Source organism: Aspergillus fischeri, genomic scaffold, assembly GCF_000149645.3.
Source record: "Aspergillus fischeri NRRL 181 1099437636265 genomic scaffold, whole genome shotgun sequence".
NCBI classification, from domain to species: domain Eukaryota; kingdom Fungi; phylum Ascomycota; class Eurotiomycetes; order Eurotiales; family Aspergillaceae; genus Aspergillus; species Aspergillus fischeri.
The window spans coordinates 1,370,189-1,384,304 of record NW_001509761.1 but is presented as its reverse complement, the minus strand read 5'-3'; the positions used below and the strand labels follow the sequence as shown (position 1 = coordinate 1,384,304).

At 50.4% G+C, this 14,116-nt stretch overlaps 7 protein-coding genes across 7 annotated transcripts; 4 read left to right on the top strand and 3 right to left on the bottom strand.

Moving 5' to 3' along the window:
- Window positions 1–68: 68 nt before the first annotated feature.
- Window positions 69–1,254, bottom strand: NFIA_005250 (uncharacterized protein; the record flags this gene model as incomplete). The annotated part of the gene is made up of 2 exons (XM_001259059.1): window positions 69–263; window positions 835–1,254. 2 exons carry the CDS (start codon window positions 1,252–1,254, stop codon window positions 69–71), a joined length of 615 nt encoding a protein of 204 aa, XP_001259060.1.
- A 1,113-nt stretch (window positions 1,255–2,367) lies between these two features.
- On the top strand, window positions 2,368–3,622 carry NFIA_005240 (putative NAD binding Rossmann fold oxidoreductase; the record flags this gene model as incomplete). The annotated part of the gene is made up of 4 exons (XM_001259058.1): window positions 2,368–2,767; window positions 2,822–2,923; window positions 2,991–3,052; window positions 3,113–3,622. 4 exons carry the CDS (start codon window positions 2,368–2,370, stop codon window positions 3,620–3,622), a joined length of 1,074 nt encoding a protein of 357 aa, XP_001259059.1.
- A 1,059-nt stretch (window positions 3,623–4,681) lies between these two features.
- On the top strand, window positions 4,682–6,712 carry NFIA_005230 (flavin-containing monooxygenase; the record flags this gene model as incomplete). The annotated part of the gene is made up of 2 exons (XM_001259057.1): window positions 4,682–5,436; window positions 5,491–6,712. The coding sequence occupies 2 exons, from the start codon at window positions 4,682–4,684 to the stop codon at window positions 6,710–6,712; spliced, it is 1,977 nt and encodes a 658-aa protein (XP_001259058.1).
- Window positions 6,713–6,960: 248 nt separating this feature from the next.
- On the bottom strand, window positions 6,961–8,251 carry NFIA_005220 (putative glycerol dehydrogenase (GCY1); the record flags this gene model as incomplete). Its single annotated transcript, XM_001259056.1, has 7 exons — window positions 6,961–7,238; window positions 7,307–7,604; window positions 7,667–7,696; window positions 7,768–7,925; window positions 7,986–7,993; window positions 8,047–8,131; window positions 8,191–8,251. 7 exons carry the CDS (start codon window positions 8,249–8,251, stop codon window positions 6,961–6,963), a joined length of 918 nt encoding a protein of 305 aa, XP_001259057.1.
- A 529-nt stretch (window positions 8,252–8,780) lies between these two features.
- On the top strand, window positions 8,781–10,709 carry NFIA_005210 (uncharacterized protein; the record flags this gene model as incomplete). The annotated part of the gene is made up of 5 exons (XM_001259055.1): window positions 8,781–8,811; window positions 8,847–9,451; window positions 9,503–10,121; window positions 10,179–10,374; window positions 10,430–10,709. 5 exons carry the CDS (start codon window positions 8,781–8,783, stop codon window positions 10,707–10,709), a joined length of 1,731 nt encoding a protein of 576 aa, XP_001259056.1.
- A 1,226-nt stretch (window positions 10,710–11,935) lies between these two features.
- On the top strand, window positions 11,936–12,772 carry NFIA_005200 (uncharacterized protein; the record flags this gene model as incomplete). Its single annotated transcript, XM_001259054.1, has 2 exons — window positions 11,936–11,993; window positions 12,051–12,772. 2 exons carry the CDS (start codon window positions 11,936–11,938, stop codon window positions 12,770–12,772), a joined length of 780 nt encoding a protein of 259 aa, XP_001259055.1.
- Window positions 12,773–12,840: 68 nt separating this feature from the next.
- NFIA_005190 (putative short-chain oxidoreductase) lies at window positions 12,841–14,075 on the bottom strand (the record flags this gene model as incomplete). Its single annotated transcript, XM_001259053.1, has 6 exons — window positions 12,841–12,974; window positions 13,021–13,125; window positions 13,183–13,257; window positions 13,316–13,442; window positions 13,491–13,945; window positions 13,997–14,075. The coding sequence occupies 6 exons, from the start codon at window positions 14,073–14,075 to the stop codon at window positions 12,841–12,843; spliced, it is 975 nt and encodes a 324-aa protein (XP_001259054.1).
- Between the last annotated feature and the right edge of the window lie 41 nt (window positions 14,076–14,116).

The following is a 14,116-nucleotide window of genomic DNA, read 5'->3' as shown; positions in this document are numbered from 1 at the left end:
TCGAATCCGCATATGTGACCGGTTGGGAAGGATCGAAGAACTTTGTATCGTCAAGCCAGGTGAGATCTCTAATCTGCTGAATACAGCCCGGAGAGGACCGCAATGACAGTGTATGCCGCAGCACACGCAAAACCGCCGAAGATAGCTAGGGGTCTACGCCCAACTTTATCAATGATCAAGAAGCACACTATGGCAGCGATCATCTGCAAAATGTTAAACATACCTGATAGAATAAGGGGTTGCTCAGAAGACTGGTTAAGCACCTGAAATAGAGTCAGTGCATAGTAGATAAAGGCATTAATGCCAGAGAATACTGGAAGAAGCTAATGCTAGCTCCCACGGCTGTCCATTTCCAGGACTTATAGCTGAAGATATTTAGACAGCTAAGGAATTCAAGCTTAAGCCTAGTAGCTCCTAGGTGTCGCTTTGCCTAGACAAGTTTCTGAAAGGTGATCTTAGTAATGACTCTGCCTGCACCCTGTTGTTGTTGCTAGGTAAGCCTCTCAGCTTCATAATGCTGCGAAGACAGTCGTCAGGGTAATTGACAAGGGCTAACCAGCGGGGTGAGTAAGGGAAAAAGTAAATACCAAGTCCCAGTGCTGTGGCTGTGACCATCTGCAGGCCAAAGGGTAGCTGGAATGATGCTTCACTGGCGATATGCCTCATGCAAAATGTAATCTAAAAGGCGATCACGACGCCAGATGTGATGGAGATCAATTCCAAAACTAAGAGTTCCCTCTGATGTTTTCGGAAATGTACAGAGGTGCACCCTTATCACAATCCCAAGTCAATATTCCGGTCAAGTACACGCGACGGACTTGCTCAGTCACTTACCAAGGCAAGCGTACCAACACCTATACCTCTGATACATCTTCCTGCCATAAGAGTGGCATAGTTTGGTGCAGCTGTCCGGAGAATAGCACTAATATTAAATATCACAACCACAACCATCAGTGCCCACTTGCGCGAGAACCAGTCCACCACATAGGGCATGAAGATGCAGCCAACAAAAGCACCCAGCAACAGCATCACAGTCATAAACTCCATGCCAAAGGCAGATGCCGCAAAGGGGTAGGCGTGGTGGAATTGCTCCATAACATTGATGATGGAGATGACTCCCATATCGTAGCCCATAGAGAAGCCGCCCAGAGAGGCGAGGACCGCCGCGCCGAAGACATATTTCGAGCTGAGGAGACCTTTAACCCCCGAGGAGCCGTAGGAGAACGAAGCTCGGATCCGCAATAATTTGTTCATTGTGTTCTGATGATACCACCGCACTGTCAGCCTTGCTGGACAGATGCTGTTTGTTTTCGTCAATGGCCATGGCCGGTGCAGAGGAAGTGGTGATATGGACTCAAGAGAAGTGCAAGATGATGGCTGTAGGTCTTGGGTGCCGAACTGATGTCCCCCGAGCTGTTATTTATATTTGACCCTTGCCAAACCATGCCTTTTGAGAAAATGTTTCTCTTTTCTCATAACTCCCGGAATGATTGAACCTTTAGATTCCGGAGTTTCATTTGCGGGGGAGGAGTCTTTGCTACTTTAGGCTTATTACTAAAAGAGGCAGGGGTCGCCGATGGCTGTGATAACCGTACCAAATCTGTTACAATTCTAGGTAGACTTTCGTTGGCCAGGAGATAGGGTGACTTATTGCTTGTGGTTTTTCTTTTTTTATCTCGACAAGCTTTCTCTAAAGCGGGAAGCAAACCTGACTTGCTAGGACCGTGCGAGCCTTACCGATCTTTGAACCCACAGATGACTCGTGTAATCTAGCCTATAATGCTAGTGCAAAGCATAATCTGAATAGGGAACTTTCCCCGCGAGACGGAATGAGCTTCCAGATCAAGCAAACTCTCTCTCAAGAAATGGTCTCTCGAGAAATTACTAGATATGGAAAGAATGCGGCGACACTATAGAAGCGCCCCCATCCGACGTCACACGCAGGCCCCATGTAATTGGATCTCATACGCGACATGTTCTGCAGAGTACCTGCCACGCAGCTCATTCGAGAAGGCTCGTGGTCAACCATCGGCGATGACCTACAGGCGGCGATTCTCGGGCCCCCCCCCCCCCCCCGCCAACCCCACCCCATCGGTTCTTGCACGGTACACGATGCATCGAATTCGGATAGTATCTATCATGCGGGGAAGCCTGCGGTTGCGCCGACTGAGAGTATGAATCTGTTCCAGAGCAGAGGCCGGAGGTTAATAAATGACGCCGATCTCCGACGGTGCAGAGTCGCAATCTACCAGTTGACTAGGCGTCTGCATTATTCCATCCTCGCTCTCGTCATTACATTGCCTACATCCAGAGACCACCACCGCGTAGTCGAATACGAGAGCGTCACGTCTTAACAGACCCTGAACCATGACGAACTGGGACCGCCGTGTCAAGTTTGCGCTTTTCGGCCTCGGCCGCCTGGGAGTCCTTCGAGCCCGCATCCTCGCCTTCCAGCAGCCTCGGATCGAACTCGTCGCGGTCTGCGATGTAAAGCCAGGCACTGACAAATGGGCCGCAAAGAATCTGCCCACGTCTGTCAAGTATTTTTCAGACCCTCAAGAATGCTTGAAGAACAGCGGCGCCGAGGCCATCCTCATCTGCACCGCGACGGCTACACACGCCCCCTTGATCCTGCAGGCCCTTGATCTAGGCTTGCACGTCATGTGCGAGAAGCCCATCTCTGTAGACGTCGCTACCACCAAGGCAGTGGTTGAGAAGTCTGTGTCTAGGCCTGACCTCAAATTCCTCGTTCCCTTCACTCGCCGATGTCAGTAACACTAGGTCCCGCGCTTTGCAGAGTTCAGAGACTGACTCGCGCCAGATGACAAGGCCTACCGCCAGGCTAAGGCCCTGATCGACAATGGAGACCTGGGTGAAATCCACGCCGTTGAGACGACTGGTATCGATCAAGCAGATCCCAATGGTATGGCACTAATTGCCCCCAGTCGTTGTCTTCCGCATAGGCTGATAGACTGACTATCCTTGATTAGCCTTTTTCGTGTCCTTTTCTGAGCAGTCTGGCGGCATCTTCCTTGATTTTGGCATCCACACCGTCAGTCCCAGTTTTTCTTCTCTCTCTCACTGACAGTCCAATCTACTAACACGGCACTAGGTCGACGCCGGACGATACCTCTTAGATGTCAAGTCAGGCCTCTCCAACCCCAAGAAGCAAGTCAACAGAGTCATCGCCTTCGGCCAGGTCGCTGTCTACGGGGACTTAGCCAAGTATGGCGACGCCGACAACGCATGGGGCTTGGTGGAATTTGCCAATGGCAAGATTCTCAAGAATTACCTCGGTCGCACGCTCACCAGCGGTTTCGAGGACACGACTCGGTTGTGTGGCACCAAGGGACATTCGATCATCAGCGCTACCTCGAATGTTGAGATTCGCGACCATCTCGGTATTCGCACACAATCTGTGCCTGACGCGTTCACTCTCTTCGATGCGACGTTCCTGGCTGACCTTGCTGAATTCGCCGATGCGGTGCTGGATAACAAGCCCTTGACTTGTCAACCAGAGGATGCCTTCGAGGCGGGAAAGATCTGCGCTGCTCTGCAGTACTCATTCCGCAAGGGGGTGCCCGTATACTTCGACGACAACGGTCTACCCATCATGGAGTAAGTTAGGAAGCGATTGCATATATTACAAGATGAAAGAATTTCCGATCAAAACGGGCTGTGCAGCCCGTATGGAGTGCTTCGTAAACTGTTGACCTTAAAGTTCTGTGCGAGAAATTAGTTTTTAACGTACATGCCGAGAATCAGCGCGTGGTCTCATAACTAATTGAGGGAACGCGTCCTGAGTATCCTGATCAACCAGTCTGTGTGCCAATGATGAACCTGATATCTTTAATGTCATTATCTCTTTCCTTGGTCCCCTCTTCATGCTCGTGGGGTTAGATATTATGTTGCGGCAAGTCATCCTTTAATGTAGATGGAACCTCAATGATCCGTAAGTGCGCGGGGCCATAACTAGCATTGCGAGTGACAGTGAGTCTGGCACTATAATAGTAAGACTGCATTAGCTGGAGACATGAATAGCATGTCTGTTGTTGGGGGAGAAAGGAGCTGCCACGCACCTCATCTGTCACATTTCACTTTTATGCGACTACATTCTCTGTGGATGCAACCCGTAATCATACTCTGCGTATGGGTACTTAGACTTCCATGAGGACTTACCCTGACAGGTCTAAGCCGCTCCCTGTCGCCGTTGCTTTTTTGCCGGTCTTAGACAAGGATCGGCTTCGTCCGAGTTCTGCCACCGGTCCATCGTGTTGTCCGACTCCGATGTGAATAAGTGGCTTCATACCAGTCACTTGAACCCTGTGAGGCAATGACGGGCGAACCTCGCCGCGAGGCATATCCAGAAACAGCAAGTCAAGTATTAAGACAGGCAAAGGTCGGGGTTTTGTCAAGTCATGTGAATGTTGTTGATATAAGACTAAATACGGTTGAAATGCGGCGAGACTTTCCCGGTTCGGAGATTTGAGTTGACCAACTCCTCATTTTGTGGGGCTTATTTATTGTAGATATACAGTAGATATATAAATCGTCCAATGTTTTGGTCGTTGAAGGGCGTATATTTGCAGCTCGGAAGCATTTAGTATTTTCGCGAGATCAGGTTGTGAGCATTGCCTAAGAGGCACCTTTTCAACATCTCCTCCCATCATAATAAGAGAAAATGGCACCTTACGTTCAAGAATCCGCTGGCACCGATCCAGTCTCTACGGCTAGCCTCCAGTCTAAGAGGGCGGTGCTCAACCACGACCAGGTCCCAAAGCCCGTCGCGGACGACTTCATGTACGCCTTCAGGTACAACCACAGTCTCCCCACTACCGACGTCTTAGGCGTTGAGATCCCCGCCGACTGCGATGCTCAGAAGGAGGCCGAGGGCATCGTAGCCCGTCTCTCTACCGCCACATCAAAGGGAGATGCGCAAGCTTTCGCTGGGCTGTTCCTCGATTATGGTGAGACCCTTTCAAAAACAAGGGCCGAAATCCCGACTTTCGCTGACTTCGAATGTACAGGCGTGTGGCGTGACAAGCTCTCATTCACCTGGGACTTCCGCACATTTAACTTCAGAGCGGCCATCTTAAAGGCCGCTACCGACCTTTTGCCTCAAACCAAGGCTAGAAATTTCACCTTTCTCGAGCCTGCGCCTTCGGTGTCTCGCCCTTACCCTGACTTCTCCCAGCTACAATTCGTTGTATCCTTCGAGACTGAGATTGTCCTTGCCTCGGCCGTCATCAATGCAGTCCTCACTCAAGATGGCTGGAGAATTTACACAATGCATACAGTTGCCGAGAGTCTCAAGCAGTTCCCCGAGCAGGGCGCACCAGATGGGCACATGACCGGTATCACTAGCTGGGAGTGTCAGAGAGCCGAGGCCGTCAACAGTGTTGACCCCGAGGTGCTGATCATCGGTGGTGGTCAAAAGTAAGAACCCATGCATGTGAGCTCCATGAAATGATCCTAATTTATTTCTACTAGTGGTCTCGCTATGGCAGCGCGCTTGAAAGTTCTTGGTATAGAAAACCTGATTATCGAACGCAGTGAGGAAGTCGGAGATATCTGGAAGAAGCGTTACGAATATCTTTCACTCCACTTCCCACACTGGCCCGATGCCCTGCCATACTTCAAATACCCTCAGCACTGGCCCACATATACCCCGGCTCAGAAGCAGGGGCTATACATGAAGTGGTATGCCTCCGCTCTGGAGCTCAATGTCTGGACCAAATCGGAGGTCGTGAAGGCCGAGCAGGACGCCGAGGGTAAGTGGACCGTTGTAATCAACAAGGAGGGCAAGGAGAATCGTACGCTGCATCCCAAGCAACTCATCATGGCCACCTCGCTATGCGGTGTCCCTTCCATCCCGGCCGTGCCTGGCATGGCTGACTTCCGCGGAGTGATCCGTCACTCTAGCGCCCACAAGAGTGCCCGTGACTTTGTCGGTAAGAAGGTCTGCGTCGTCGGTACCTCATCCTCGGGCTTCGACACGGCTTACGAATGCGCCCGCCTGGGGGTTGATGTGACCCTCCTCCAGCGGTCACCGACTTACGTCATGTCTTTGACCCATTCTGTTCCTCGCCTGCTTGGAGGGTACGCGCCCGACAAGGATGGCAACCTCCCCAATCTCGAGGTGCAGGATCGTCTCATGTTCTCTACGCCAGTTGGACCTGGCGAGGAACTCGCCAGGCGCACCGCGAAGGTCCTTGAGGAGCTGGACAAGCCCCTTCTCGAAGCTCTTAACGCTCGAGGTCTGCGAACATGGCGCGGCCAGCGCGATACTGGCAACTTCACACTAGGTCAGACCCGGAACGGTGGATTCTACTTCGATGCCGGTGCTTGCGAGGAAATCATCAATGGCAACATCAAGGTGGAGCCGGGCTTCGTTGAGAGGTTCACCGAAGATAAGGTGATCTTGAACGGCGGCCGTGAGAGGGAGTTTGACCTAGTCGTCTTTGCCACCGGATTTTCGAATATGATCGACTCCATACGGGCAACTCTTAGTGAGAAGATTGCCAGCCAATGCGGACCTATCTGGGGTATTGATGAGGAAGGCGAGTACCAGACGGCCTACCGGGAGACGGGAGTGCCCAACATGTGGATCATGGTTGGTTTCCTTCCAATGACCCGGTATGCCTCCAAATTATTAGCTTTGCGACTGAAAGCTCTAAAGGAGGGCATTTCCCCACCCCCTTACAAAGTTTAGATTCCATAGATGAGACAGTGACGAGTTCGCATTCAGGAACTTGTGCCGTACAAAGACCGGGTTTTGTTCATCCACTTCGTAGATTTCGTGACTACGAAACAAATATGAAAGTGCGGGTGAGACAAGATGAGATGTTTCAGGAGGGAATTGGGGGATTGCAATTTCATCATTTCGGTCTAAATCATCTTTTTAGTCTATGACGAATGAAATCTCCCGATTGTAAGATTCTAGATCCACATTTGGCGACTTCACTGTTTGTACCAGTCATTGAAACCGAGATCCCATCCAAACAGAGGCGTATTGATACGCCTCGCCTTCCCTTGTGCAGCCAGGCCATTCAGCACATCCATATCCTCGCGGGAGAGAGGGAAGACTTGACGGTTGCTCAGGATCCGATTTTCTTTAGTAGACTTGGGCAGTACAACAACGCCTCTGTTGACATGGTAGCTGATGAGTACCGTGGCGGGTGAAACACCATATTTCTTAGCAATCTCCTGAATTGCGGGATCGGACATGAGCGGAGCGCCTGAAAACGACCAGGTTAGCTAGCGTTACCTCATGGGAACCGCACATAGCGTGTCAAGGAGCATTTACCTTCGGAGCCAAGTGGTGAATAGGCCTCGAGGAGAATGCCATGCTTGTCGCACCACTCCTTCAGTGCGTGCTGAGGAAGGAAAGGGTGTAACTCGACTTGGTTGACCGCAGGAACCACGGTCCATTTCTTTTTGAGCTCCTCTAGGTAGGGAATCGACCAGTTGGCCACGCCAATCGCCTTCACTTTGCCGGCCTTGTAGATCTCCTCCATCTGGCGCCAGGTCTCACTCTGATCCCAGGATCGGTCGACGGATCGTGTGCCATCGGGATTGACTGGTAGAAGCTCGCTCGACTCGTTCTGTGCGATACAAGTTAGCCATGCAAAATGTCGTGATGGAGGGAAACAGCGGAGTGGCCTACAGGAACTAGTCGGACTGGCCAGTGGATGAGCTGATGTTTATGTTAGCCGATCTATCGACAGCCGTGCCGCGTCTGCCCGAAGGAGAAGAGTGTGGATTTACATAGAGATCAAGGTAGTCCGTGCCTAAAGCGTCAAGTGTCTTTTGGAGACCTTCAGCGACGTTGGGCTGGTGGGTGTTCCACAGTTTGCTGGTGATAAAAATGTTTTCGCGAGGGACACCACTATCCTTGATGCCCTGGCCAACTTCGTGCTCGTTTCCTAGCTATCCCATTAGATCCCAAAAACTTGCTTGTTTTTTTTTTCTTTGCTGCGACCCACCGTAGATCCTGTGATTTATTAGCGAAGACTACGCGCTGCAAAAGAGACGTGGGAACCTTACAATGCTGCGTCGATGTGACTGTATCCGTTCTTGAGAGCGAACGAGACTGCGTGGCGTACCTGACCAGGTTCAGATCTCCAAGTGCCTGTATTTCTTATCAGCGAAAACCGCCAAGGCCCGCAGAATCCAGCGCTTGTATCATACCAAGTCCTATGGCGGGGATCTGGGCGCCGGTATTAAGCTTGAAATGGGTCGGGAGTGCCATAATGATTGTGGTGGGAGACGATGGTGGTGGGAAACCAAAGTGGATGGACCCGTAGCTTTATGCTGCACTTTCGGAGGGAATCACGCAGGACGCGAGAAAGAGTATGCAAATTGAGGGTCTTCACTGGACTGTGCCTAAAGGAAGTGTTCCCCACAGATCGGGCGAAGTCCGGTCCCAGTTAGCTTTCAGTTCCCGCCCATCCACAGCACAACGCGCCGCGACTTTCTGAATACAGTAATATTGTGCGCTCGTCCCCATGAGGAGCTTCAACGTTAGAAAGTGGGGTAGAAGTAGGGTAGACGTAGTCGCCCATCCCCCATCATTTGACGCTGCTCTCCTGGTTGTATTCATTGAGTTTCGCATATCCAACGCAACGCAAGGCTTTAGTACCTCCATCTAGTGAGAATGCCACTGAATACCCCACCAGCCAAGGCACCCTGTTCCAACTGTCGAGGTGAGGTCGAACCGTCGAACCCCGTGTCTAAAGGTAATCTAGGATAACAAGACCGATAATAGCGAGCCATCAAAAATGTACTTCAAAGAACCCGTCAACCTGGCCAGTGCCTAAGGTCTTCCGCTGATGTCTCTTCTACAGGTGACAAGCGACGGCCAGTTTGCACACGTTGCGAAACTAAAGGCCTTAACTGTAAGCCTGTGCAGAAGGAGGCCGTTTTCCGGAATGGCTCGACAGCCAATCTCGATGCGAGCTTTACACAGGGTCAAATATGGGTTAATAGCACACCGAAGATCTGGAGGCCTCCGAAGCACTCGACAGAAAATCCGCCAAATGCAGCCTCGCCTAATAGGCCAAACGAAGAATCCACCGTTCATTCACCCTCACCAAATGGAATCATTCATGGTCGCCAGAAAATCACAAGCCCTACCTTTCCCTCACAAAGAGGCCAAAATGGAGATCTGGATGATACTTCCCCTCACAGCGCTTTTCCCTTTACCTTTCCCTCTCCGGCATTGTCGCCCATGAGCAACCACACTCATCATGACGATACACTTTCTTACTCAGGAGCAGAAAATACCAGCAATGAGCTCAATATTGGATTTGCGAGCGGGTCCCGGAGCGCGAAGGGTGCTGCTGAAGATGATGCATCGTCGCTTTCCAGCACTCAGCCCGCTCTCTCTGCTTCTGCAGGTATCCAGGAATCCTGCCTACTACGATACTTTATTGAGGAAGTGTCTCCCTGGGTACGAGATATCGCTCTCCCCGTGCAACACAACACGTCCTAACCTTCCCAGTTTGATCACTGTGACGATCGGAGGCATTTCCAGTTAGTCGTCCCCTGTCGGGCTCAGCACTGCCCAACTCTTCGATATGCTATATTTGCAGTATCGGCCCGACACTTGTGTCGACTGCCTCAATACAAGACACGTCGCGGGATTCTATATGGTGGGCAGCTACTCCCCCACTTACAAATGTCCAGTGCTGTTGAATATATGCTCAAATGTATGCCTGGTCTGGCCGAGTTCCCTAACATCCAGGACCCGACACACCAAGAGAACATCATGGCTGCCGCCGTCATTCTACGTCAGTACGAGGAGATGGAAGAAGAGACCGGCGAAGGCAGAGGCAGAATCGAAGCTGAGTATTACGATGACGATCGCGTCAACTTTCTGGCTGTCACTCAGAGGATCATTGACTCTATGATCGCCTCTCCGCTGGATCATTCGCTTGCTACGGCCGCATATTGGATTGTCATTCGGCAAGAGATTTATTATGCTTTGACAAGGGAGACAGTCCCGCATTTACGATTCGATTCTGACCGTTGGCGCAATGCTTCCATCGCCAACAATATGATCATGTTCGTCGGTAAAGTCGCTCAGTGGCGCTGGGGGCAAAAGAGCCCTGATGAGTGGAGTAAGTATGCTTTATCTTCCAAATAGGGGATCTCTTGTTGGATAACTCGAATCACAGCACGACTCAAGCTGGATGAACAGAAACTGATTCGTGAATCGCTTGGTAAAATGGAACCTATTCTTGAACTCAAGGCAGATCGAGCTAAAGGTCAAATATTTCCGACGGTCTGGTACAGCTTCGATGTCCACGCGACGGCAGCACAGCATTTCCAACTGGCTCAAATGATCTTGACTGCTGAGAATCCGCAACTTGAGTAAGCTGATATCGAGAAGCAAGGTGGCTTTCTTCAGTAGCTGACGGTGTTTAAGAAAAGCAAATCGTGTGGCTCATCGCAAAGCAGAAGCTCAAGTTCGATCGATCGTCCTCAATCTATGCGGTATCGCTTTGAATCACCTACGAGTGCAACCCTGCCTGGTAAACGCAGTCATTGCTATTACTCTGTACGGTGATTACTTTACCGATCATGAGGAGCGCGAGGCATTAGTTGGCATCATCAACCGGACAAGAGACTTACATGTGTGGCAGATGAAAAAGCCATATCAGACTCTGCTACGACGATGGGAAGCGGCCGACAGTGCAGAGATATGAGGCCTACGAGACGGGGCCCGCCGCCCCTGTCGGCCCTCTTGATTATTATACTTATTAAGACTAATTAAGTATTTAGATTTTACTACTGCTTCTTAGAGTATTCGATGACACGGTTAGCAGGGCGCCAGAAACGGTCCTCATTGAACCGTCTGTCTGCCGCCCGCGGCCATCTATGGCGCCTACCCATCCCAGTATAGCACCAGTAGCTTACAACTTTTACTTCCCTCTGCCTGCTGCCCCAGGACATATAACAATACTATATAACCTAGACCTCACTCCTTCAAAAGATAACATACTTTTCTCTTCCCTTTTCCTCTTCACCTGTCTAGTTTGCGTGTCCGAGTTCGGGCGAGTTTAATCCTAGTTGGAACCAAATCTGATCTGTTCTGATTTGTTTATTGCTGATCGACTGCCAGGCATTAATCTGTATATCCTTAGTGCGGGTATACAACATTCTTGTCCCACCTACAGCCTTGCCTGCCTAGAGTGTTTCAACCTTATTGCCCATGTACGTCTGCGGGGCAGACTTGTAAGCATAGTTAATTACTAACCTAAAGGCAGCACCATATAAGCTTGTATTGTATACCAGGGAATTCTTAAGGGCTAAACCACCCCTTTTAATGATTAGAATGGAAAGGCAAACATCTTCTAATAGTCTGTTTGCCAGCACTAAGCCACATGCGCCACCTCCCACAATGATGTAATTATATGAGAGAAGAGATAGGACAGGAAGAATTGGGGTACATTCGATCAAGTACTCATTTCTCTCACGAGGTTACGCTCAGCTGTACATACTTCCAAGCTCAGGTGACAATATCTGAATATCCTGAAGACAAGCATTCTGGCATCTGCACGGTGCACGTCGTCTCCAACAATCGGGGGAGTGAGGGCTGCAATCTTGCGAACCGGCGCCACTCCACTGGTCATTTCATAGAAGCTATCATCAAGAGTAACAAATATGGTTCTAATTGACAGCATAATGCCTCAAATAGTTATGTTTGGGATGCGCAATGTAGTCGAACAGAGGCCTGTAGATTACTATAGCACGGCCGCGGAGTTTCGGGATTAAACGCCTAAGTCCGTCCTTCACGCTCTCCAATTCTTTTCGACTGAATCCATCTTCTACTCGATCTTCTTCCATGAATCATTGGATCGTCCTCATTCTTCCAAAACCCGACATTAGATTCGCAACCCATTTCCCTGAAGATCGAGGTGGTACACACGAAATGGATGACCCCAAAGAGCGGAGAAAAATCCAGAACCGCCTCAACCAGCGCGCCAGCCGTAAGTGACGAAGGATGGAAATCAAGAAGGCGAGATGACTCACAAACACTACTATAGGGAGAAGGAAAGCTTTATTATCCTCAAACGTACCCGAGTCGTCTACTAGAAAGTGGACGGTTTACGTCGCCCCGTCGCAGGAAACAGCGACCTCTCGAAGACAAAACCACAATCCCCCCCAGGGAGAAAACGACGAAGCTACAGTTCATTTCTGCTACGTCAGCTTAGAAACCCGCCGGATCATTTTGAATCTATTACATGACCGCGTCAACAGAGGCATCCTCACCCACGCACTCTCCTCCGAATTACTCCTCCCTGTCACGCAGTGGAACATCATCTGCGCTATGTACACCAACGCCACTACAATAGGCCTGACCATGGCACTCCTAGCAGAAGATATTATCTCACCATTTAATATCTGTGGACCAGTAACAGCAAACCTACCGCCCAGTTTACAACCAACATGCCTGCAGAGATCCATCGTCCATCACCCCTGGATCGATCTTTGTGCCGTTTCCTCCGTCCGGGACGCTGTTCTGCGCAATCTGCATCTCTACTCGGAGGATGAACTTTGCCATGATCTATTCGGTGGCTCCAGTGACTGTACCCAGCCGACGGGTCTTTTGATCTGGGGTGAAGCGTGGGATCCGTCTGCGTATGAGATATCTGAGAAGATGTTTCGGAAATGGGAGTGGCTATGGAGAGAATGTCCCGAGGTGATTCGGTCTACAAATTACTGGAGGTTGCAGCGGGAAGAGGAGATCCTTGTCATTTCCGATTGAACTATTCGATTAGACTGACGTCTTCATCCTACGAAGTACATCTTTCCCACACAGCGCAACGCAGATCCTCAAACAGCAAATGGCTCGTGAAGCATCTGCTCACTAAGTTCCCACAGCTTCACCTGATCATCGTGATTCAGAATGTGACTATTCAACTCATCATCGGCTACGGCGTTGTTATGGAGGAATGCCCCGTTATGTCCTAGCGATGTAAGTACTCAGTGGGAAAAACACGGGAATCTACGCACCTTGGATCGTAGGATCAATCATGCCCGTGATAATAGTCGCGGCTCCTTCAGACTTTGTGGTCCACGGGGGCATTTTGATCGGCCTACCATCAAGGTCGACTAGGCCTGTTCTATGGGGTCAGTGATATTCAAATCCCAAGATGCCACGGGCCGAAAACCTACCACCAGAAGCTCTAAGCCCTGCAACCATTTCCTGGAATTCGGGCGTGAAATGGCGTTGCAGGCCGGACCTGACGGCTATTGGCAGGTCAGCCTCTAGTGTATCGCTGACTGTAGATGAGGGGATGTCACATACCACCAGGATCAATACTAAAGACTCGAATTCCCTGATCTCCCAATTTCTCCGCCAGCGCCTTTGCAAACAAGACCCGGGCAGCGTTGGACTGGCTATATGCCACCAGAGGAATATAGCTTTTGCCCTCCTATCAATAATTAGATCGGCAGAATATAAGTTAAGTGCGGAGACGTACACTAAACCCAACATCCTCAAAATGGACCCTCCCACTTCTAGCTGCACTACTCGCAACAATGATGATCGACGACCCAGACCCCGCAGCCCTCACCTTGGGAAGGAGTAATTTGACCAGCAAGAAGTTGGCCAAGTAGTTCACCCCGAATTGCGTCTCGAATCCATCCTTGGTAGTTCCATAGGGAGGAACCATGACACCAGCAACGCATGCGAGATGGTCGATCTTCGGGATATCGTGCAGGGTATCAACAGCTTTCCTAATACAGCTCATATCTCCCAGATTCATTTTGAGGAACCTGGTATTGACATTGGGGGCTATGGATTTGATTTTCTGAATGATCGGGGTAACTCTTTCCTCAGCTCGAGCGCTGAGGATGAGGAGATGGGGGTCTGCAGCGCTTAGTTGGATGGCAAGTTCGCCGGCTATAGAGTCGCCGGATGCGCCGGTTATCAAGACTGAGGATTATCAGAAGATTATATTGATAGGTACAGGGCAAGGCTACATACTTGTCTTGCCGGCTAGGGAGCTACCATATCGGTGGATGACGGTCTCTGAGGGCAGGATCTGCTGGGAGGACATGGTCATTCTTGAAAAATGGTTATTGATGATTAAAACGTATTGAGTGA